This window comes from Pseudorasbora parva, chromosome 16, assembly GCF_024679245.1.
Source record: "Pseudorasbora parva isolate DD20220531a chromosome 16, ASM2467924v1, whole genome shotgun sequence".
NCBI lineage: Eukaryota > Metazoa > Chordata > Actinopteri > Cypriniformes > Gobionidae > Pseudorasbora > Pseudorasbora parva.
Genome location: NC_090187.1, coordinates 37,367,336 through 37,393,362, shown reverse-complemented (window position 1 = coordinate 37,393,362; position 26,027 = coordinate 37,367,336). Strand labels below are relative to the sequence as shown.

The 26,027-nt window shown below is 38.1% G+C and overlaps 1 protein-coding gene across 13 annotated transcripts in view; it reads right to left on the bottom strand.

Moving 5' to 3' along the window:
* Window positions 1–26,027, bottom strand: part of mef2aa (myocyte enhancer factor 2aa) — a 97,172-nt gene that overhangs the window by 30,023 nt on the left and 41,122 nt on the right. For all 13 annotated transcript variants that reach the window (XM_067418906.1, XM_067418905.1, XM_067418907.1 and 10 more), the window contains one exon: window positions 24,541–24,744. In XM_067418906.1, coding sequence (XP_067275007.1) covers window positions 24,541–24,744 — 204 coding nt within the window. The remainder of the gene's footprint in view (window positions 1–24,540; window positions 24,745–26,027) is intronic.

The following is a 26,027-nucleotide window of genomic DNA, read 5'->3' as shown; positions in this document are numbered from 1 at the left end:
AACGCAATCACACTAGTATGGCTTTTGTCTTGCAAAAGAGTTAACATTTGCACATTCCCAGATCGCAGCATGCCCTCAAGTGCTTTAAAGTCTGTAGGACCTGGATAGCACGCTGGTAAGTCCTTCTTAAATGGCTTGGCATGTTTTGGGTGTCCCACAGACACTGCCCGCAGCTCTAGTAAATGGATCACTAAATCAGCACATGTCCAAACAGGTGTCCCTCTCCCCCAACACCTGTCAGCCCCTTCACCTCACGATGCAGCCAATCAGAAGCCTCTGCATGTCAGCATGGCCATAGAAGGGCACATCGTGCCTTGCGATCAAAATCGGTCAGTGCTGCATTACAGCAGATAAAGGACACTGCCAGTAAGCGATGCAAGTGAATCTATTAAATACAAGCACAGATGGGGGCATGAGGTTGATCACGAGTTTGATTAAATGGGATAATTTGCATTCTTAATTACACCTTTAAGTGTATGTCTGCCATGATCTACCACTGATCTCTCATCAACAGGCCAAAGTGACGAATGCATGTAGCATCCTAGCAACCATCACAAAAATTGTTTGTAAAGAAAGCATTAGATGAGATGATGGCTGTGTCTGAAAATCTAGTGAGATGCCTCTAGACAGTATTTTTCTGGGTATTAACGATGCACTTTGAGCATCTGAACAACGATTTTCTTAATTTAATGTTCTAATATTGTCTAATACAGTAAATTTGGCCAGGGGGAAAGGAGTCATATTGTTATTAGAGTTTAGAGATGGCTGGCTCATTCTGTGTGCGTGTGTGTGAGACTGGATTATGAGTGTGTGAAAGAGGGAGAGTGGGCAGTGCTGGCGTAAGCAGTTCTGGAGAGGGAGCTGAAAACTCATATTGTGTAATCTGTTCAGCATGTCCCGCATGGTTTAGAGACAGGACAGTGGGACAGCTGCCAATATTAGCGCCAAAGTTCTTTTTTTTTTTAATTGAATGCTCGCTAGACCTGTATTGATAAAACTTTGGCAATCAGCACAAAAAAAAAATGAGAGACTGCTAAAGCCAGCACGACATAAATACGTAGTGAGTGTATTTGAGTGTTTGTGTGCATGTGTTTGAGATAAAAGAAGAGCTGAATAACAAAAGAGAGGGAAAAAGAGACATGCTTAGAAAGCCTTCTTCTAAAACACACAACTTCCCTCTCTCAGACAATCCCTGACAAGCCACTGGAAAGAGAAATGCTGTGAAACTTGCACAACATCCATAAGAAAGCAGAATTGGAATCAAGTTTAACAAAAAAAAAAATTATTTGCAAGAAATGTCAAACAGGAGGAGGTGTTTACCACTAGGGATGCTTCAATATTAAAATTCATAAAGCCATAAAGGTTATGTCAACTTTTTACTCTTTAAAGCAGATGTACTAGTGCTCTCGAAGGGTTATATATCTAGGCTGTAAACTAAGCTAGCACATACAAGTTAGCATGAGATGATTGCAAAGGAATCTAAAATAAGAGGAAATTACATTTCTAACAAGAAAATATCTGATATATAGAACAAAAAATCTAAATACAGAGAAAAGACCCAGCTTAATAATTGGGTTTGGGTTTGTTGGGTGTTTTAAGGGAATTTTCCACAGACATCATTTTTTTATACTCTACAAACTGTATATTCTATCCTGCAAGCCTAACCCCTAAACACAACCCTCACAGAAAACGTGAGAAAAAAGAAAAAAAAGAAGAAGAAAAAACAGCAATTAATATGATTTATAAGCGGTTTTCCGCTTGGGGACCTGAGTACCTGAATACCCCCAACAAAACACAAACACACATATACAAATACACACACTCATAATCTTTTTAATATATTTATGGCAAATCAATTTATTTTGAAGTTTGAATATTGTCTAAAATCACAAAGTTGAAAGTAAAACTGTAAATTAAAAACGCATCTTTGACTAAGCCTCCTTCATTAGATACTCTACATTATTCAAGTATTTTAGAGTATACCTGAAAAAACCATTTCACTCATACCCCCGTTCTGTCAAAGGTCTTTTGTATTTTACTTATTCATGTGCTGCACATGGATAAAAGAAAGATTAAAATATAGCCGGAAATTGTAGGCCTAGCATTCAAAATAAAGCAGAACCGCAAGAAAAACTGAAGAAAGAATGGAGGATGATGATAGAGTGCGAGCTGTGTAATGGGTGGAGTGAGGGTGGAGAGCTTATCCTCCATTTCTGATTAAATCATACAGTACGGTGATGCAGCTGTGTGTGTGTGTGTGTGTGTGTGTGTGTGTGTGTGTGTGTGTGTGTGTGTGTGTGTGTGTGTGTGTGTGTGTGTGTGTGTGTGTGTGTGTGTGTGTGTGTGTGGAGAAGAAACTGGAACAGAGATCGCGTTAGACTTTCTCATTGTCCATCATTTTGACGGACAGGGTTGTAAAAATAATACGATTTTTAATAGCTTTTGGTTTCATTCATATTTTAATTTTTAACTTATTTAATCATAATTTAATCATATAGGCTAGATTATGCATTTATTTATTTACAAAGAGAACAGATGCACACATAATGTGGATCACTTTTCATTTTCAACAGCAGATGAACACTATTTTTCTAGCAGTAACAGCAGAGGCTGAATATATTAACAATATATTACCAAATAAAATGCTGATTATAATATGAGCAAAACATAAAAATTGAACTGAACTAAACTCAATCGACACTCTGTATCTGCCTGAACTCAAATCTTCCTTCTGGTCTGCATTAACGTAAACTGGACGTGCGCCTCGGACAGATGTTTAGGATTTTTTGTTTAGGAGGCTGAATCCGCGCTCTGCTGCCACACTAGAGTGCACTCACCACCAACTGGACAGGGGTGGAATTAGTTACAATTTACAATATACATCATCCTCAGTGTAAACTTTTGAAATTACAAAAATTCAGTCAATGAAGGACCATATTTGGTTAATGCGACCTCTGCAGTAAAGATGTGGAAAGTATTTTGTATAAACTTAGCCAAGATAAAGCATCTCTGCTGTAATGTTTGCATGCTAAATCATATATTGTTGCATTCAAAATGGAGGCACGGTTTCTCTCTGGGCGACTGGTGTAATCTGTCCTAACCTCATTTCCAGCAGGCATCTCCATATCTTTGGCCCTGCAGAGTCATTCCTGTAGCAACACTGAGCACTGAGCAGCATGTTAATCTTTATGACATCACCACTGTGTCTAGTGCATTTTGTTTAGCATGATTATCAAAGCGGAGAGGGAGCAGTACCTCTAAAAATCTGTACAGAGAGGAAGCCGATAGGAAAATCTGTAATTTGTTAAGGCATACTGCCATTATATGACACTGTACACTGCACAAAACGGTCTGAAAATTGGGTCACACTTTAGATCAGGGTCCAGTTCTCACTATTAACTAGTTAATAACTACTACTTTGTTTTAATAAACTCCTAATTACTGCTTATCAATAGTTAGCAAGGCAGTTGTTAAGTTTAGGTATTGGGTAGGATTAAGGGATGTAGAATATGGTCATGCAGAATAAGGCATTAATATGTGCTTTATAATTACTAATGAACAATCAATATATAATATGCAACAGAACACATGTTTGGGAACTCTGTGGTCCAATGGAACTCAGACAAAAATTTGTTGACCCTAATTTTATGCTTATTTTTATTTGCAGGACACAGAGCCAGAATATTCACAAGGGGAGAAGCTGAGAATCTTAACCATCGTTGAAAATGATGCCACCATCCACTCAAACCCAAATATAAGGTGCCTCTCTGTAGTACTAAGAGCAGATTGGGCCAGATAATGTGCAGTACCTTTGCTTCATTTATATCCTAAATAATTTTTTCAAAAGTGTTTAATGTTCTTGGCCCCAAGTGCTCAGCAAGAAAAAAATCAAGTTGCTGGAAAATGTATGGATAATCAAAATGTTGAGCATTACATTATTTCAATTTGTACTCTAATTTATGCATTTTGATTATGGGCTATACAAGTATCTGGGTGAGATATTTGGAGAAAGTTGAATCAACTTGTAAAAAAAACAAAAAATAAAGCAACAAGCTTCAAAGCTTTTTGAGTTTACTGAACTTCAAGACCTCTGTAGTTGCGCTTACTTGTTTCTTTAAATTGGACTGGTAGTTAGATTAACTTACTGAGGAAGGTATAATTAACTTATTCAAATAATTTTAGTGAACTTTCAAAAATGATCTGGCACAACTTCAACCACTGAAGTTGAGTCAACTCAAAAATGCTTTGCAGCTGATTGCTTTATTTTTTTTAAGTTAACTCAACTTTTTATTTTTTACAGTGTAGTTAACAGTAATAATTGGACCCTAAACTAAAGTGTTACCAAATTTTTCAAAGAAATCCTACACTTTTTTTCAGTATTTTTTTATCCCAAGGAACTTCCACTTCCACTTTCTTTGTCCCTCACATGCTCATTGACGCCTATTCAATCAGAACATGCCGTAACAATCCAATAATAGCAGTAACGGCCCTTATAATTAATGCATACGGTTAAGAAAATGGCTATACTAAGAAGTTTCTCAGTGTGATACACTCTGTGAGCTATCGAGTCAAAAACCAGGATGTGACCTCATGCGTGTCCTTCCTACCTCTGTGCTATTGTCTGAGCACTCCTCTAAGAGGAAGCTGGACAGCGGGGACTCGTTTGCAGCAAGTGGTAATTATGATTTCTGCGCAGCTGTTTAGAAAAAAAACAATATGCTGTGAAATGCAATCCACCTCCCCAGCCGACAAAATCTACAGTCGTTTTAGTGTCTGATGCATCTCTTTCGCCCATGTACCGTAGTTAATTAACGCTAGTTGACCGCTGAGATTGCTGTTTTTAAATGAATACCCCATTTCATATTAGCTCGTAACAGTGCGTTACACTTCCAGGAGCAATAGTTTCCCACAAAGACAAGCAGATGTTCGCAGACTGTACGCTGGCGGGTTTGATCAAGCTATTAGCAGCCACAGTGAGGGAAGGAACACTTTCACAATCAAGGGTATTTTGAGACATGAGAGCAGATTGGGAATTGAAACCAAAATTGAGGTGAAGGCATATCAAAGTCATCGCTCAAGTTTTCTTGCAACGGTGTTGCTCTCCAGTCCCACTGGCCTAAATAAAGGATCTCATCTATTTAACAGTCAAATCTACAGTAAAACTATTACAGTTAATGACGAACAAAGGGAGGAAAGAAGTGGGAGATTTCGATGAGACGAATCGTTTTCCTCATCCTTCCCCATACCCATTTCCTCCCGAGCCCGTTAGTCTTTCTCTTGCTCACTACCTGTCTTTCGTTCCCACCCGTCTTGACCCGCAGACTGGATCATTAGCCATCAGAGCCCTTGAAACAATAGCCCCCCCGAACCCCTCCATTCCTGCTCTCCTCTAAAATATTCATAAGGACAATTAGGAGTTCCGATAAGGCAGAGAGGAGAAAGCAGAGAGGGTAGGTCGTGCCAGCAGGACGTCTGTTCTGTAACACTCTATACCCCTGCCACCGAGTAGGCCTCATCAATCTGTGAGAGCGCACCTCTCCTCACATACCTCGCCTCCTGAAAACCGCCGGCCTTGACCGCAGCCTTGATACTCACATTGTGTGGTATGTTAGGTCAAAGGACGGGGCACAAAGGTGACGGATGGGCTGGCAAACATATTTAACAAACAACCCCATGGGCTTGTGGTGGACTGTTTCACACAGGCATTTATATATGAGGTGGTCGGAGGTTTTGCCTTTATTCAGGTCATCATCTGTGAACGGAATACTTTCCTGGACTCACAAAACATGGCGGTTTCAGGTTGACAACTGCACGTAAAAACGTCAAGTGTGCTTTGTTTGATTAAAAAGACACTGGATACAGATGCTGAAAGTACACCTACAAGAGTCTGTAATCCCTGATAAGCCGTTAAGTGAAGTACACAGAATCATAATGATTGTTTGGGCTGATCTACAGTACTGCAATAAAACTTTACTTTGAATACCCGGTTGTCTTTCGTGGAAAGAAGAAGACGAGCCTCCTACACATGACTCAGAGAGAGAAAAACTCTGGTTTCCATGAAAAGGGAGGGCATTATGGGAGAGGTTATCGCTTTACTCTTCAGTAAATCGGGTGTTCCGTGCTGTGTTGCTATCCTAACACTAATTCAAGTGGAAAGGAAGAAACAGAGTAGGTGTGTATTTCTTCGTTTTGCCTACATGCATAATTCCCCAAATCATTTCTTGTTTTGCAATTGCAAATTAGTTTTGTAAAATTAGGTACATGCAACCTTAACACATCCGAGACATTTGGGAATGTGTTATACATAAAACTTTCTTTGAAGTCAAATCCGCAGTGAGCCGCCAAGTTTTTACTATGAATCAAAGCATATGCAAAAACCAAATCATAAGCAGTGTCAACTGATTTAAAATCCTTCCTCAGGCAGTCCACATCACCACTGAGATCAATTCAACCCACTCCTGCAAAGAACAAACAATACACTGCGGAAAGTGAAAGAATTTTAATTGAAAGCATAACATTGCTGCATGTGCCCTTCTTGAAAGCTGAATAACAATTTCACCCCTCTACATTAGAAATCATGCCGGAGTAAGTAAACATGATCTTTCATATCAGTGTTGAAATCATTACAGAGGCTATTTGGTCTTACGTCATCTGAGAATAATTCATGGCTGAAATTGGCAAACACGTGCCAGATTGCTGAGCTGGGAACAATGGAACAGTATCTGAGGTAGAGAGGTAGAGAGAGAGGTAGAGAGAGAGGTAGAGAGAGAAGTAGAAAGAGAGAGAGAGGTAGAGAGAGAGAGAGAGAGAGAGAGAGAGAGAGAGAGAGAGGTAGAGAGAGGTAGAGAGAGGTAGAGAGAGAGAGAGAGAGAGAGAGAGAGAGAGAGAGAGAGAGAGAGAGAGAGAGAGAGAGAGAGAGAGAGAGAGAGAGAGAGAGAGAGAGAGAGAGAGAGAGAGAGAGGCCCATTCTTGCTCTTATTGAATTACATTCAATCATGTTTGCCCGTGTTGGAGATGCTTCCCCCCCTCCCACTGGAAAGTAATCAATAGTCAAAGAGGACACTTCCATTAGCTTTTGCGCCTGCCATCTAGGGACTGGTTCTGATGGTAACCAGGAAAAAGAAGGGAGGGAGGAGAGAGGTTTGTTAAGTTCAAGTAGACTGGGCAATTCATCTTCGTTTCCATTACACTGTTATGTTCTACATCTAAGCAATGAAAATGAATGAAAGCCTCTTATTTGAGGCCATTGAGAGATTCTAGCACCAATACCATGTAAAGCATGTGAAGCAAATTGATTCCAATACCGAAAAATTCATTGTGATTTCTATTTCTCTCAAAACATAAAGTCTTGAGATATTATGACAATGCAGGGATGTATCACACAGAAATATTTTCTGTTTGTCAGTCTATATGATTTTTTCCCTAGAGGACCTAGAGAACCTACAGAGGAGAAGGCAGGCATGGATCTGTCATGGGCACACCTATCAGGACTTAACAGCGCTGAGAGCACAAGGGTGAAGACAGCCGCCAGATGTGGCTGCTCTTGTACTCTTTTCTCATTCTGCCATCTGACATGTGAGGTTAAACAAAACAAGCAAAAGAAATACACATTTATAAAGAAACAGCTTTTTAAACAACATTTACTCAAAACTAATCCAACAGTGTATGCAGAATTAACTATCCAATTTTTAAGTTTTGTTGTAAGTTAATTTCACTTGACTGGAAGGATGGCTTTATTGATTTCTGTTCATTACACTAAGCTATTAGCAGATTAAACTCAACAACTGAATCAGTTGATGAACTGGCTGTTAATAAATAGTAAAGGAGCTCTGATTCAAGGTTGAAATCATTGCAATCCAAGAACCCACACAGTAAACAGTAATGCTCAAAATAATGAATTGGTTTGAAGTAGGGTAAACTCAATCAACATATCAAGAAACAATTTTTCTTTTGAGTTCACAAAACAGAAACATTTTAAGTAATTCCTAATATATGTTTTATGAACTACTTTCTTTTAATTTAGACAAACTTAAATTGAACTGAAACTGGACTGGGATTTCAATTCCCCAGCATTGAATTTTATTGTTATATAATGTTTATATATTTAAACATTTAAGTTGAAGTTAAATGTGAGATTTAGTATTGTTTAATGTTATTGTAATATAGAAGAGTTTATGTTATGTTAGGAGTTTTGGAGGGTTACCATCATGGTGTCGAGTGGAGCATGAGGTTAATTTGAGAACAGGTATGTCCAATGTTCTGCAGTACAATGAATGCAGTACTCATTGAACAATTGCTATGCTCTGCTAATGCTATCAAAGCATTGTTGCTAATAAGTAAGTTAGCATTTATTGAATTATCTAGTTAAAGCTACTGTAACTGTAAAGTTGATATTACATGATAATTAAGTTAAGTTAGAGACTACAGCCAGCAGTAGAAGCTAGTTCAGCCTGTTTTTAACCCACATAATCTCACTCGCAGAATGTAAATGCATACAGCCACTCGGAAACTACTTTTCAACTACTTTTTTATTTTTCAAAGAGTACATTAAACTACTTTTCAATGAGTTCCTATGAAAGTTAAACTTACATAGGCATGAACTGAAAATGCACCAGATGGACACACATTGTGAATGACTTAGCTGAGCTCAATTCTTCGCTTTCGTGATGAATGAAGTCTGACTCCTGCTGCATTTGTGCCGTGACTCTTGCTTGGCTCACTCACATTTTATTGAACAGACACGTTCAGTTTTTAATTGTAGTGTATGTTCTGTAATTGAACCAAATCATTGTATTACTATAAAATAAAATACATTTATATAAAAAAAATATAAATATATTTTACCACCAGTGCGCAGTGGGCAAGTGATAACCGTTAGCCGTGGCTTGGTTGCGGTCTCTTTCAAATGCATTCTGGGAGTTATTGACTTTCATCCCAAATACATTTTCTGTTTTTTCAGTCTAGAAGGCACCAATTTCTAAAATAATTTAACTTTTCTACTACATAAATGACCCAATTTAAATACACATTCATCTTCCCAGTGGTAAAGTAACCCTTCAAACTTTTATTTTAATAACTTCCTAACCTAAGTTTCCATATTGATAATCTCAAAATGGTGAGGTGCCACAGTAGCTATTTATAACCTGTACCTTTTAGCTGTATGCGTTTTTTAGACTAGCGTATAAAATAGTTAATTCACTAATTCTACCTCATATGCCATATATGGAGTTTCCTTAGTTTGAGCGAGGCCAAATCCATTTTTTTCTGTATTCCGCAAATTATTGTGTGTTGAGCAATGGACCTGGTTGGAAAACCAAATTCTACATCGCTGATCTGGGATCATTTTGGATTTGTGCCTAACGAAAAAGGTGAAATTTTAAATAAGGATGAAGCCATTTGCCGGATTTGTAAAAATTAAATATGTGTTAAATGGGCGAACACATCAAATCTTAAGAGCCATCTCCAATCTTGTCATCCATAGGCGTTTGTGTTATGTCCCATGAACCCAAATGCCCAGCTGGTGGTCAGGTTGGTATTGGAAAGGCCTGCGCCAAATAGGCCAAATACAATAAACGAGAGAGTGACAAGTGGAAAATGCTGACAACAGACGTGGCAACGTATTTGGTGGTGGAAAACGCGCCACTCCGCAGTTTTTATTCCCTTGCATGTTATGAATTCTGTTTAAAAGTTGCAACGATTTATAGTTTAATATTTAACTTTCTTTTTTACCGGTTTATTTCACTTTATTATCTCAGATATTTATTTTATTTATTTCAATGTTAGCAGGCTGTGTTTCACTTAAGTGCTGTAAACACGCGTTTGTTAAGATGTTTGAGCCTCATTTTTTAAATCTTACAATATATATATATATATATATATATATATATATATATATATATATATATATATATATATATATATATATATATATATTCAAAATGTGAATAGTTTTATTTAAAAGCATTCAGGCTTTATTTAAACGTGTTTCATGTTTGTGTGATAAGTAGGCTATAGGGCATTGTTTTAGTTCATTATTTCATTTTCATTCCCCACCCCGAACCCCACAAACACCGGTAAAAAAACTGCCACTGTCACAGCCCTAGGCCAAATGTATAATTTGTCTCAGTACTGGTACACTTTTTAGTCAGTTCAGTAGTCACTATATTGTAGGCAACTGGTTGTAAGGTTGTATGAAAATATTGTGGGCATCAACTTGCTTGCTGTTCCTTGGAAAGCCTTTTTTTAAGTTTTAGCTGTTTTTGGGAGGACTACTGGAATTCACAAAAAAATATTCCAGTGAGGGGGGCAACTACACACAAATATTAGTTTCAGTAAATAAAATAGAATAACATCTACCAGTTATAAAAACATTAATAAAACATCCAAGTACACATTTACTGAACAGTATCGATACACAGGCGAGAAACAGCGTATTTATCCAGCGAGCTGAGAGTGAAAATGATAGTTCAGAATTAGTCATTCATTTGCAGCGTGCCTCATCCCCCTCTTGTTTCCTCTGTGAATGAGCACCAGGGTTATTTGCTCAGAGTCAGCGCGTCTATGTTCAAGCACTTGAGATTAGAGCCTGCCTCATTAGTCTCATTGGAGACTAATGTTTACCAAAGACCCACCTCGCTCTGGGCCTTTTGTTGCTTTGTCTTCTTTTTATTTCAGCCTCTTGAAGAAGGCCTGGTTTTTAAATGAAAAATATCAGTTTTGCTAGAAAATGAGTGAGAGAGGGAAAAAAAAGAAGGGGTGGGGGTTTGAAAAAAGTAGTTGTGACGTCAATGAGGCACGACACGTGTTAAAAACAAGAATCTCTTGGCAGTAACCAGGTAACAAGCATCTCGCATCAAGCTCAAAGGGAGAAGGAACATTGGAGAAGAGCACAGCGAGAGGGTACGAGACAGATTCACTTCAGTATTTCATGTTCGTCAATGCGTACAGTTTACACGTGAACCCTAGTCTTCCAAAACGGACTCTCCTAACTGATGCGTCATAGATAATAGTCCATTTTCCACTTATGTGGTTGCTTGGAAGCATAATGTTTGGCTTGATGTGGCACGCAGCATTAGTTTATATCCTTTAACGTTGTATGTCCTTTATGTTCGCTTCCGGGAATGATAGTTTAAGTGAAAGAGGAATACTCTGCTGCCACTGACTCTTGCTGGTCTCTGTTGTGAGGTAAACACCAAACTGTGTTTCCACAGCAACCTGGTCACACTTTACATGGGAGAGAGAAAAGAACAACAATTACCACGAATTCAGACCTTACATCTAGAGAGCTGTCAGAGAGACAGGGTCTTATAAAGTGGCTATCAGAAGAATGAACCAAATGTAGCTCTTTGTTTCAGAAGAGAGAGAAAATGGCATGTTCCAAAGAGGGGCTCTGCTCTTGTTCTAGACTGAAAGCCCAGAGGAAAGGGAGTCCTTGTCCTATAAAAAAGGGCACTTTGAAAAGCTGCAGGAGGCTTGATTCAACACCATTATTGTTGCAGCTCTTAGTGTGGTATATTAAGACAGTGCTTTTTTAACCTGACATGTGTACTATACTCCAGTAAGAATAGGCCATTCATTTAGAAAAATCTGACCTTTTTTTTTTTTTACCAGGCCATCGAAGAGTGACGCTTATTTCCATGCATACTATTTTAAATGTATATCTTTTAACTTGAGAACTGCTAGTTGCACAAAATGCAGAAAACTATGCATAAATGAAAAAGGTTATTACAAATAAAGTTTGAATCCAAATTAAATTGAATTAATTTGAAACCAAATTAAAATCAAGGAATAAATTACTCTTTTTGTACGACACTATCCATTAACAAAGTGTTACAATCCTCTGGTTAAAAGCATCCAAAATAAACAGGTTTTTTTTGGTCAGAAGTGGCTCTTTTAGAAATATAATGAAATGTCAGTCATGTTTCAGTTAATTATGACCTTCTCAGATGTTTCTCTTAAAATGATTTATGAGAAATAAAGAACAGAAACAAACATGATACTAGGTGACATACAGTAAGAGTGCAGAGATAAAACATGGGTGTGGATAGATTAGCTAAGATGATGTGGTCTTGGATAAATAAATTAAAAAGTGAAATATTCACATTGAATTCTGATTGCAGACATTGCCATCTTGGAGCATCTGAGCAAAGAAAATATATATAAAGACAATCTGAGAGGACTACCAGAATATTATCGATTGATTATTTTTGTTGTTTCAGGGCTTTCTTGGAAAAACAACTGATATATTTAAAATCTTGTCTGTATTATTATCTTCACCCTTGTCCAAAATGTAGATTTTAACATTCCTGACTCCTCTTATTATAATTAGCAGAAATGACAACACTTTCCTTCAGAAACTACCCCAGCGATTCTTACTCAGAGAAGAGGAGTGTTTGTTTTTAGTGTGCAGATTGACAAAACACGTTGCTCAAGCAAGCATTGGTGGAGTTGAACTGTTGCCACAGTTTGGTCATTGATTTACCCTAGTGATAAGAAAACAATTCTACTTAAACTATTTATTAGGTAAACCGCCTCTTTAAGATGAGGTCAAATGTTCCTTATAAAATCTTCATGTACAAGGTCGAATGCATAAGGCATTTCTTGTCACAAACAGACTTTTGAAACACTGAGTTACGAAAAATATCTAATTACCCTAAAATAGACCTCCACGTAACTCAGTGGATAATTTTCATATGCAAAATTTTATAACATAGTAAATGCTTCTATCTGTCAATCATTAAAATGACTACCATATTATCTGGACAAAACACTATTAACTCTATTAAAGGGATAGATCACCCAAAAAGGAAAGTTCTGTCATCATTTTCTCACCCTTATGTTGTTTCAAAGCTCTATATAAATGTTCTGTTGAACACAAAGGAAGATATTTTGAAAAACTGTGGGAAACCATTCCCAGTTCGGGGACATCATTGACTTCCATAGTATGTTTTCCTACTATAGAAGTCAATGGTTCCCCAAAGCAGGCCTGGTTACAAACTTTATTATTTTGTGTTCAGCAGAAAAAAGAAATGTGTACAGGTTTGGAACAACTTGAGGGTGAGTAAATAATGACAGGTTTTTCATTTTTGCGTGAACTACACACCTTTAAATTTTAGAATTATATTGGAATTGTCAGTTATGTGTCAGTTAAGTATCACCGTCTCAGATGTTGCTCTTCTTGTTAAAATAAAAAAATCTCCTCGCCATTGATGGATTTACCGTCATTTATGAGACATGAGACATATTCAAAAGTTGATAAAGAATGCAAAAAAATGAAGCTAGATTTTTTTCTTCTTTTTTTAAAGCAGAGATTCTGTTATTTCTTTTGATACATTGCATGTTCAGATATTCATACAACTACATTTTCTGGGCCAGGAGCCATGAAAGTTTTGTGAAAAATGATCAAAAATGATCAAAAACTTTTTTATTAAACCTTAGCGGAAAAAAATAGTTAAAGCTTAATTATTCAGGTTATAAGTCTATAAGATAGGGAAAATAATGGCTAAAGAGTATGACAGGACTATTCAATAATCAGCAAGTACAACAAACCATCTGGAACTTAGAAAACACTCCCTAAATTTCTGCATGAACACGCCAAGGATTAATCTGAAGGATCTACCGCGTACAACTGAGAATGTGTGAAAGCACAACTATAATTTGCCAAAAAAAGTGACCCAGTTGCAATGAGGGCAAAGATTCTGTGGTCAGATGAGACCGAGACATTAACCAAAATTCACAAATATAGCTTGGTGGTGATTGCATTACGCTGTGGAGCTGCTATTTGAAAATGATGAGAATGATCAAACCAAAGGCAGAGGCAGACTAATAAAATAAGTCCTCCTTAGTCTACACAACAATTATAATGTAGGGTGATGGCTCATTATTAAGAATCATATTGGAGAGATACAGCACATATATCAAAATATTCTAAAGAAGGCACCTTTCCTTTATGTCAATACAGCTGACATTTTCATTTGACTTAATAAGCACTTTAATATGAAAACTGCTGGATGTGAGATAGAGCGGCATAACAGAAAAAAATGTACAAATATAAAAAAGGAGAAGGAAGGAAAGGAAGAGAGTGGCTGTAGATGAGACATTAAAGAGCGAGCAGAGGGAATTGAGAATAGAGAGAAATGGAGATCACTGAAATGAAGTGATATGTTACAGATCATAAGGGAAATTAGACCAGATTTAATAAGTAGTTTATCAAAACAGTGTGCAAATCAGAAGAAGAAATGACAGCTGCTAAAAAGGGACAATGAAGATACCGAAAAGGATTAACTTGTCACAAAAAAAAAGTTAAAATTTGAGAAGATCATGTTAACACGTATTTTTTGGAAGCGCTGAAAATGTAAAATTTACTTTTATTTTTATAAAAAGCTAATGAGCTGCTAATTAAAAAAAAGTTAATAAAAAAATGTATGCAATCATTCATGAATGTATTTCAGGAAAAACTGAGGACACTGTCTATCGTTTATATAGAGCCACCCAGGATGAGCTGAGCAGTGTAACTGACCATGCATCCCCCTTAGCCTTTTCAAATGTCAAACACGGCTTTAGCAGATCACACAGTCAATCTGGCCCCTGGCCAGCCCAAAGTCAAGCCACTAAGTTAAGCGCTCGCCAATTAAAATGCAATCTTTTCTCGTGTTGTCGTCTGTGCATATCAAGTGCAAATTAAGCCCCTGACCCTTTTTAGATTAATCCTCGAAGACTAGGTTAATAGTCCAGAACCGTAGGGGTCGTCTGCCCCGCCAGAGCGTGAGGTGAGTGGCATCATTGTGCGAGTGAGTGATCCTTTAGTGCAGTGCCTGCCAAAACCTCAAGGAAGGACTTGGATGCCCCTGCTTTCAGCTGGAGATCTCAGCATGAACTCATAAAGTGACTTCATTCACTTGACAGTGTTGAAACAATGACACGATCAAATTAAAAAGATGGACTAGGTCAAAACTAGTTAAATTATGTGTGTGTAAGATACTGTCCCTTGGTCGTCTTTCCAATAGTATCAAATGGTAACGTCCTGACGAGAGCAGAAAGAGCTTTGTTAAGTCTGGTGTCCTCTTCGCATACAGTAAGGCAGGGCAATTGTGATTGGAAGGACACTCAGGACTGAATATGGTGCCTGTTAGCAGGGCTCTATTATCGGGATATGTCACTGTTAAAGATACCAGCACTCCAGCCCTGATCTGTCACTGAAAGAGCCCAGACAGGCCCCTCTGAGACACACTGCCGCTAATGTTTGGAAAATGAGCTTAGCAGTTAAGTCTTAATCAACAGGGCCATATAAATAATACTTCCATTAGACTGCCACCTAAGCCTGCTAAGAGAGGATGAATTTGTAATTTTCATGGTATTAACAACACATACCGAGAGACAACTGAGTTCTCTCTTCATTAGAGCAGGCTAAAATGTTGACAAAATAATGACAAAAGTCAACAACAAAAATTAGTAATTTTTCTCTGTAATTAATTGCGAATTAATTGAAGTTTGTAATAATTTGTAATTATAACATAGAAAAAAGTTAATGACAGTATATTTTGTTGTAATGGCATCTTTTTATGAATGAGGGCCAGTATCACTGATAATAATGATTTACTCACTCTCAAGCCATCCTAGGTGTATATGACATTTTTCTTTCTGACGAATAAAATCAGAGTTATATTAAAAAAGTGCTGGCTTTTCATTATAATTGCAATGAATTTGTGTCTCATTTATGAAGTCCATAAAAGTGCATCTATCCATCATAAAGCTGCTCCACACAGCTCCGGGGGATTAATAAAGGCAATAATAAACAATCATTTTTAAAGAGAAATGGTGGAGAATTTCGATATAAGAGAAGAGGGGCTTGAGTTTGTTACCCAGCCCTATCCAGAAGAGGCGCCAAAGCTTGTGATGCTCCAATACATTCCGTCAGGGGTTATTCTTTAAGCACAAGCCGTACCGCAAAAACTAACCAACAAGTCACTGCCATTATAAAGCTTGGAAGAGCCAGGACATTTTTTATATAACTTGGATTGTATCCGTCTAAAAGAAGAATGTCATATACACCTAGGATGGCTTGAGGTTGAGTAAATCATGGATGTATTTTATTTAATGACAGACATTCAACGCTACAGTATAATTGAAAGCTATATCAATTTCAACATTTATTAAGCTTTAAAGAAATAACTTTTAACTTTTAATTTAGATGAACTTAAAGCAATCTTCACATAAACCCATTATAATAAATGTTTTTATAATTCACTATACATTATAATTTGACGCTCTAATTTTGACAGCACTACAAAAAATATAATAATATTTTACAATTTCAATGGTTTTACTGTGTTTTTTGATTAGACAAATGCAGCCTTGATGAGCATAAGAGACTTCTTTCAAAACATCTTATCCACCCTACACCTTTGAAAGGTAGCATGACTGCTAATTTGTCAAATGAGACAGACTGATTCAGGCTGTATAAAAATGTGAAACTTATTGCAATGAAAATACACATCAATTGTCATCAAGGACAATGAAATGTGGATCCACACACTATAGACAAGGGAATTTTCCCAACAGTTTATATTTAAAAACAAAACAAAAAAAACAACACAGTTTTCTTTGAAAATACCATGATTTCAATTTGTCTTGTCAAAGTCAATTTTACATATGTGTTGCTTAAATTGTAAGCATGACTTAAATCATTCCATCACTATCAATTTGTCTAATCAAATCTAAAGAGCATATTTTAATAGGCAGACTTAAGGGATTTGGACCGAAGCGTTCATCGCCATCTCTCACTTCTCTCACTGTTGCTTTTCTTTCTTTCCGCCACTCTCCTTCCATCCTCACATCAGCAGGAGGAGGATAATTGATCAATCATGCTAATTGAACAGTCTGGCCAGCTAGCTCACAGAAGCAGATGTGCCAATTTGCATTCATTAAGGCAGAGTCGGGTCTTAATCACTGCACAAGCTTTGATTGACAGCACAAACAATTCAATGCAAAGCTCCCAACAAAACAGTAAAATTCAGCTCAGCAGTTATAAAAATAAATGCAATTATCTTGCAAAGTGTGCATGTTTACAGCAAAAAACTTCACAAGTCTTACAGAGGCGTTGTAGCACTCGTACAAAAGTGTTCGGATAAAATGACGATTGATTTAACAGCTTTGGCTGCATTACTGATATAACACAGAGTCGTGTGTTGTGGTGAATGTCCCAAAAATCCCCAGACCCAATGACATCAGCCATCCCCTCTTGCCAGTGTGATGAATAAAAGTCCCTTATCAAAAATATCTCCCTCCCCCAGTGCCACAGCATAGCCTCATTTCCTTCCTCTCCTCCCCAGACACCGGCTCCTTACTACATCCACATCTAGAGCCAATAGAAACTGTGAGCGAGCTCTTGTTACGAGCTCAAGTGCTTCTGTATGGACATGAATATGCATAGCATAGCTAATACAGTCGCATGGCTGTTTGGAGGCGCTCGTATGCCGGTTGCAGCTTCAAAAGGTTCACATGAAAAGCAAGAGTGACTGCTTTTTGTCCCGTGCTTGTGGTAAAACAATGGTGTTATTCACATGGAACAAAACAGGAATCTCATGCAGAAAAGGCAGAAGAAGGGCTGACATTTGGGAATGGTCAAGATTTACATATCCTGCGATTCTCGATTACGCCGTTTTCCAGGAAACAACTCTCAAAAGAATTTCACGAGACCAACTAAGATGGCAATTTTCAAAAATGTCAAAGTGCCAGTTCACGCAATATGAAAATTCTTTCAATTTATTATTTAAATGATGACAGAACTACTGTTTTAGGGTGAAATGTCCCTTCAAAAAAATTATTTGATTAGATTTCATATGCTTTCTTTGTTGATATGTTACTTTGTTGATGCGTCTACTGTACTGGTCGGCCTTTGAATATTTCTTCAGGAAAGAAAAAAGCATTTGCTTTTTAAAACCACACACAACAATGCAAGCCTCTTACAGAGGCCTGAAACATTTGCCTGAATCATTCCCTGATTTGCTTACTATTTGAGCCAGGTAAATTACATCTCAGACAACAACCAGATTATTGCGAAAGGTCAGCTGGCCGTTCACAATTTGCAACATGGTAAGAGTGGTGGAAAAAAAAAGTAATACATGTAAATTTCAAAGCAAACATACAGTATGCCATCCATGAGTATGCAAGTCTGCAGCCTAAACACTTCTCCCAGCATTCAATAGAACGGCTGTTAGCTGGGATCACTAATGTGTTCAAACCATGATAATTTAGGCTAATGAGAATGGACTGATATCAGCATGGCTGAGTAATGCTCTCGAGAGCGTCTAACAGAGGCGAGGGGGTAAAAGGGACAAATGGACGCCACATATCTGCTGTGAAGTTGATATCTTATTTCAAGGAATCCTATGTGCACACTGAGAAGCCTGTATTCAGAATACCAGCGTAGGGCTACTAAGATTTCATTACCTCCAGTTGGAGAGGAACAAGAGGAAGGATGATTTAATTATTTTAATTACCTGCAGAAGCTTTTTCATTTGGAGCACAAACAGAATTCAATTTGAAACACAACAGGAACTATAAGGACTTTCTTTAGACAGGACAACTGCAAAGTATTTTCGCTCATTCATACAGTCTTTGTCCATCTTTTTATTAATTGAAATTGACGTACTGTAAGAGGAAATTCAATAACGAAACAAATTCAAAGAATTAAAGGAATGTATTGATATTTGTTAAACTCTATTACCACAGATAATTATTTCAGCTTGTTCCTCAGTTTGTAAAAACATATCACGTGTAGAACGCTACACTAACATTGCCCCAGGATAAACTTTCTACTGAGCCCGTTAACCTGAAACTTTTTAACTAAAGGCATGCCAGAAATAAACCAATTATTATTTAAAATGTTACACATATATTATGTTACACAAAAAATAACACACTTAAAACTAACCATTTTAAATATTTCAAGGGAATTTAGGCATCATGATAATGTACAACATGAAAATGATTCTCTAAAGATAACATCTTACAGTATTGTTTTTGTGTTTCTAGTTCCACCCACAAGAATTACTTCAGTAACTCTTAATTAGGCAAACAATATAGATTTCACAGCTCAAATAATATGTGTCTGAATGATGTACAATATGGAAGAATTAATATAAACATTTTAACAAAAATATGAGCCTTATGGAAAATGTTTTTCCCTGTCGTCTTTATTGTAGTCCTATTTTAAAGTCCAACTTATTGTCTGTGCTAACAGCATGACATATTCAGAACCCAGAACTTTTTTCTAATAGAAACACAAACAGTAGATATACCTTAAAACTTATTTCATAAAAGGTCAGAGAACTTCCACGGTCTTATAAAAGTGAAATGTGTGGGGCTGCGCTATTATACGCAATCTCTAGACTGAGGTCCATCATACATGAAAAGTCCTTTCAACTCCACTTCCTTTCAATGCAAAAGGTGAGAACAAGGACAAAGTGTGTTAGTGGAGACCCAATACCGTGGAACACCGGCGGTCCTTAAAGACCCCTGCGAGACGTTGAATGGACATGCTGTAACCTCTGAGGAAACGCTCCATCAATCCTGCGTTGCTACTCGGTAAATAAAAGGGCTTGCTTCAGACCCACAGCCTTTGAAAAGGGAGACACAGATGGGATCGCGGCCACTTTTAATCAGACAGAGAAGTGGACAGGATCCACAAAGGGAGATTTCACGCAACGCTTCACCTGTCGCCTGGAGTGTTATTGAAGTTGAACCGCGGTGCGGCAGGCGAACAGTCACACAGTCACACACCAAAAACACACATACACATGCTACTCTTTGCTCAGGCATGGTGATCTTGGTCTAGCGCTCTGGTACTGACTCGGGGCCAGACTTCAGATAAAGTCCATAGCCCTCAGCCTGGTCGTCACACTGTGCCCCGCTCACACATCCATCTGTGGAAAGCAATACATCTGTTCCCCTGACTGTGCAAGACCAGGCCTTTTGCTAAAGATGGTGGTGGCAAGTAGGAATGTGACTTTTGATTTGGCTTCTCACATGGAACAGGAATTTAGGCAAGTCCATGAAAAAACAGCAAAACATGCATTTGTTCTAGAGGACGGGAAAGGGACAAATGAGAGCAAAAAAGTGTGATTGTTTGTGTGCCATTTATCACCTTAACACAATTTATTTATTTAGATAAGTGTAAGTGCCTCCATGTGAAACGCATTCACCGGGAGAAAAGACTAGAAGAAACAGAAAACACGCAAATGGGAGGTTTAGAGCGGGGGGTATTGATTTGTTAAATAAATGTTTAACTCTTTACTTCTTTTATAACAAGCTTAACAAAAACAAAAAGTAAGGGTTGAAAAAACACTGGATCTGTGAGAAAGCAGTTTCTATAGAGCTGGAAAAACAGTCTAAAGTTACTTCAGAAACAGTACAATGGGGCGGAAACCATTTTGTCATAAAAAGCCTTATTTCATTTTTTGGGGGGGGGGGGGGGGGGGGGGGGGGGGTTAAATGCTGTTTCATGCATACTGAGCTTTTTACACTGTTAAAGACTTGGATTCCCATCCTAAACATTGACAAAGTTTCAAAAACTAATGTTGGACGTTTAATGGAGTATTTCTGTGTTAAAAATACTCCTTCCGGTTTCTCACAAGTTTCGGAGAGTTTTTTTGAGTATGGCTCGACTTGACGTTAATAGATCGGAAGGTCCTTGTATGGGCCGTACGGGCTCTTCTCCCGTTAGGGTGCACGCGCGCGTGACTAGAGCGAGAGAGGAAATGCACGCCCATAAACACTTAGGTGCAGATCCAGTCGATCCAAGCGCCGCGCTCCACGTTATTCCTATGGGTGACTTCAACGCTTCAGCACAGCATTCCGGGAAGGCAGCGCTGCATTTGACCCGTTTGAACGCAGAAATGATGGGAAGCTTCACAACATCGCTTCAGTCGCGTCGCAAAAGTGGATCTCCACCGTTCACTGCTGTCACAGGACTTCACCAAATCATACCAAAGAAGAGTGTTTTTGACAGAGCGGTCCCAGCGATAAAGGTTCGGTCCTGCTTTGGAAGCAGCCGGTGAGTAAAACTGCTTCAAATGTCTATGCTGTTAGCTATCGTCGTGTGAGTAAACATCAGTAAACGACACAATCGCGTGCTTCGTCATTCAAATGAGTTTCTCCACGCTTAAGGACGTCACCGCTTTGCGCGCTTGTCATTCTTTAGCTCCGCCCAAACGCTCGTTTTTTTCCAGAAAGACTCGGTACAGCCCATATTTCTTTTATAAATATAATAAAACTAAAGACTTTTCGGAGATATGAAGGATGCAATACTACGTTATAGGTACTCAAGATTGACATGAGATAGACTGATACTGAGTGTTTCACCCCCCCTTTAAATAGTCTCGATTCTCTTAAAAAAAATCTCTAGAACTAAAATGTTGCAGCTTGTAAAATAACGGAACCAAACTGGACTGTCTATATTGTACGGGATGTTGCCAAGAGAGCCGAAGAGTGGACTAACATATCTTAAAAGGGCTTTGGGTTACTTCCTCCTTGCACATGCCATTTGATTAATAATATCACTATATGATATCCTCTTTCAGAATGGCACACTGTACAATATGAGAACACGGGCCTGTGTTTTTATGGATAAAATCAATATTGCTGAGTACTGATATCCTTTGGTTATATCGGTATACTGTATAACTCCTGCGCAGATCTTTACATGTGTCTCTACGGAGTCATACTGCCTTCAACCAAAATCAAAGTCAGCAGCACTTGTGATGGAAGTCCAGGGCCGATATATCTGCTCCTGGTTTCACCAGAACTATACAACATGTAGCCGGGCAGGAAAAGAGAGTGGAGGCTTCAATAGCTTATTTCTGCTCTGCTTCTTTACGGCTGAATCACAACCTCAGAAAAGAGAGCTGACTGTGGGCGATCTCTGCAGCTATGAGTAGATGCTGGCCCACTGAGCAGGGACAAGGCTGCTTTGTTGGGGCCCTTCATGCATTGGGTCAGGCTCCTTCACAGCGGCCGGAGGGCCGAAGTGGGAAAAGAGGCAGCTTGCCACCAGCTTGCGTTCCACATCAGTAAGCGTCAGAAAGAAATCTGCTGACGCCTGATTGTGCGGATGTACATGACCTGCACGTGTTTGCAAGACACTTACAGGATAAAACTAACCTTTTTTACTTAAAAAGATGTTGAATGGGCTCTTTAGCCATTGCAACACAGAACACAGTGATTTCCCGTTCTTTAAAATCACAGAGGGAAAGACACAAAGCCATTGAGAGGGAGCACGGCATCTTCTTTAAAAGCTGTTGTAAAGAGGTAAAGCTAACATGGGGTGGCTGTTACATAAGGGGAGAGTGTGTCCATTAATTTTTAATGCAGATGAGGGCCCTCTTGGTGCAGGGAAAAGAGCAGATGGGCCACGGATGAAGAGCTCAGGCCTTGTGGATGGCCCTGTGCATTCTTCTGCAGTTTCGCCATGCAGGTAATTCACCAGCCGTGTCATCGGCATGAATAAAAGATAACTCTGCCCAGCTGACTCCATTTATGCAGTTTCAGACTATGTTTTTAAGTAAATGACTTTAAAGGGATACTTTACTTACAAATGAAAAGCCTGTGATAAATTATGTTATTCACTCTCATGTCATTCCAAACCTGTATAAATGTCTTTCTTCTACAGAACACAAAAGAATAACTTTTTTGACTTTAAAATAGAAGTCAATGGTCCTAACAACACTGGAGCACAATATATGGTCCTTAAAGACTTACAATTTTTAAAGACTTAAATCTTTAAAGACTTAAAGATTTAAATATATGGGCAAGAAAAATCTTCTTTTGTGTTCCACAGAAAAAATAAAGTCATACAGGTACTGTATGAAAATACATGAGATTGAGTAAATGATGACAGTTTTTCATTTTGGGTGAACACACCATTTATTTTACGTAAAAAAAATTCTAAATCTGCACTTCATAGGATTTTGCGAATTCCATTAAAATCTTTACAATAGAAAATATCTAATAAATGAGAATTAAAATGCTTTCACGAGTACCATACAGAAAACTGAGAATATTTGAAAGACTAAAGGTATTATTTATGCATAATATGCCAATTTGCATTCACTTTTGATTAAACCTTTAAAAAAAAAAAGGTGTATGTATTATGCATGCGGCACTGTCATTTGTTTTCCTATTAAGTAAGCTAGTGACTATTGAATGGTAAAAAAAAGAAACTCTAGAATGACGTCAAAGAGACGTTTTGAATGCATTATCGTTCTTAGCTCACTGATGGTCTCGACCTATAAAACTGGAAACTGGTTGCTTTTGACAAATGAGGACAGAGCGTGCCTGCCGAATCCTTCTTTCTCTGTACTGAACACTACAGTAGCATGGTTTTGTTTTGCACAGCATTCATATGGCCAGCTGGGAAGGCTTTATGATGAGCACACAGTTTTAAGAATTGTATAAATGGGACATTTTTACACACTCATTAATTGAGGTGAACATGAATGGTGGACACAACAAATTGTATGCCATGTGCCCAGTTCAGTTAGGGGGCTGTTACATGATCTATGCCCCTTTGTCAGTTGTCGGAACTCAAATACGTGTGGATTTATCAGTAGCTGCAGACGTCCTGAACCCTATCTAAGCACGAATGAGAAGGAAACTGTTACATGCTGTCCAGAGATCAGTTTGTCCCCCATGGCACTATCGAACACACATGCTTAACATTTATTCATAGATGATTTCTGAACTTCAACCTATAACTGACTGCTGTACTAGACATTAACAAATGACAACATATTTTGTGAGAACTGATATTTTATACTTTTATTCAAAGAGGTATTCAAATTGTAAAATGAATACAGTCCCACTAAGGGACCTATTTTAACGATCTAAGCATATGGTCTAAAGCGCACAGCACAAGTGCACTTAGGGTCTGAATCTGAATCCACTTTTGCTAGTTTAATGACAGGAAAAACAGTCAGCGTGCCTGGTGCATGGTCTAAAAGAGTTGTCCCTATTCTTTTAATGAGTAATGGGTGTGATTTAGGGTAACATGCAATAAATAATGCAATAAATTAAGTCTCATCACAGTAATTTTCAGTTGCCTCTAAATAGCAATGCACCAACAATGCACCTGAACACACCTAGTTTTTAGACCAACACACATCGCAAATGCATTCGCTATTTAAAAAACGATACGCAGGATGTGAAAATGATCTGTTTCGGGCTAAAACTAACAAAAACCATGCGTGACATGCCTAAAACACTATGATAGGGCCCTAATAATATACTAATGTATTTGCATTATATAACAAAATATCAAATATCAAAAAAATCTGAGAAAAGCTCCACCATCATTTATTTGCAGAAACCACTTGGTTTGATATTGTGTTTTCTAATGCAATTTTAATTCACAATTTTAAAATGTGAAGTCAATGTCTAAAAGTCCAATAACCTTTGTACATCAGAAATGACATTTACAGTAACTGTAAAAATCCTTCAATCAAAGACTGGTCATTACAGGAATCAGAAGTTGGCCACACTCACCTCTACGATATCAGAGTTGGTTCTGCTCTCATGGGGTTCGTTGTATTCTGTGTACTTAAGTAGGACTTTGTCCATGTCAGTGCTGGCATACTGAAAGAGTTTGTTTGAGCTGTTGAATATGATCAGGGCAATTTCACAGTCACACAACACGCTCAGCTCATAAGCTTTCTTCATCAAACCAAACTTCCGCTTTGTGAAGGTAACCTGTGAGGAAACATAAGTGAGAAGACACACTCAGTAAAATGTTTTATACAAAGATAAACAATATTTGCCTTCATATTAGCATTTACAATATTTGCCTTCATATTAGCATTTAGAAAGTCAATCAAGATGATTACATAAGAATACAGAGAAAAATATCCTACTGCTCTCAGTCATTAGTCCAATAATAAGGTAAAAAAAGAAGAAAATCTTAATGTTCCCTGTTTCAAACTAGGTACGTCATTCATGGCAACCACAGAAAAAAAGTAAGGCAATTAGAATAGACACACATACACATGAAAGGTATTTTTGTTAAAGCAAAACAAGAATTACTTAAAAACGGGTTTATTCATTCTCTTTTTAAACCTATGCATCTGCTCTCATTTTTATGTATCATATATTTATCATAAGTGTTGTTAAAATAATAAACAAATCAAAAACATTGTTTCTAGAAATTAACATTATGTCACAAATGCCGTGAGTTAAGTGTTATCAGGTGAATTTAGGACATCTCTTTAAAGAAAGCTTGTGACAGCATGTGAAGTGACGTGAAGTGATATGACGTGAAGGCCAAGTATTGTAACCCATATATAATTTGTCCTCCTCATTTAACCCATCCAAGTTAGTGCGCACACATTAGGAGCAGTGCAAACCGTGGACACACACCGAAGCAGTGGGAAGCCATTTTTGCCCAGGAGAGATTGGGGGTTAGGTGCCTTACTCAAGTCATTTCCTGGTGGTATTAAGACTCAATTATTTAACCATTAGGCCACGACTGCCCTAACAAACCATAATTTAAATCATAAATCAAAATAATTCTCTCACTGTTGTAGTACGTACCTTTACAATGGTTTTGGACTGTCTATTGAGATCAGATATAAGTCTAATTGTTTTAGTGGTCTTCATCTATCCTGGGCCATGCTACTGCAAGATAATGAGTCGAGCAGACAGCAAAGCTGCCACACTGATGTCATGGTAGGTCAGACAGAAGGTCAGTGTGAGGAACGCAACAAAGGCTCCACAGCCTGTGCAATCAGCCCATTAGGGAGACAGCAGGCTCCATCACTCCTGCCTGCATCCTCTGACAGCCTCTTCCTGCAGGGCAGTCGCTGTAACACGAGCCAGCATGTACGCTTCTGCAGGTCGCACGTACACGCCCATAACTATCTGACTTTTCTAGAGATGACCGGCCATTATGCACCAAGCTATACGCTTTGCATCTGATTCAGCTATACAGTGAGCCAAGCCAAGCATGTGTCCTATTATCCACAAGAAGCTCATTCAGG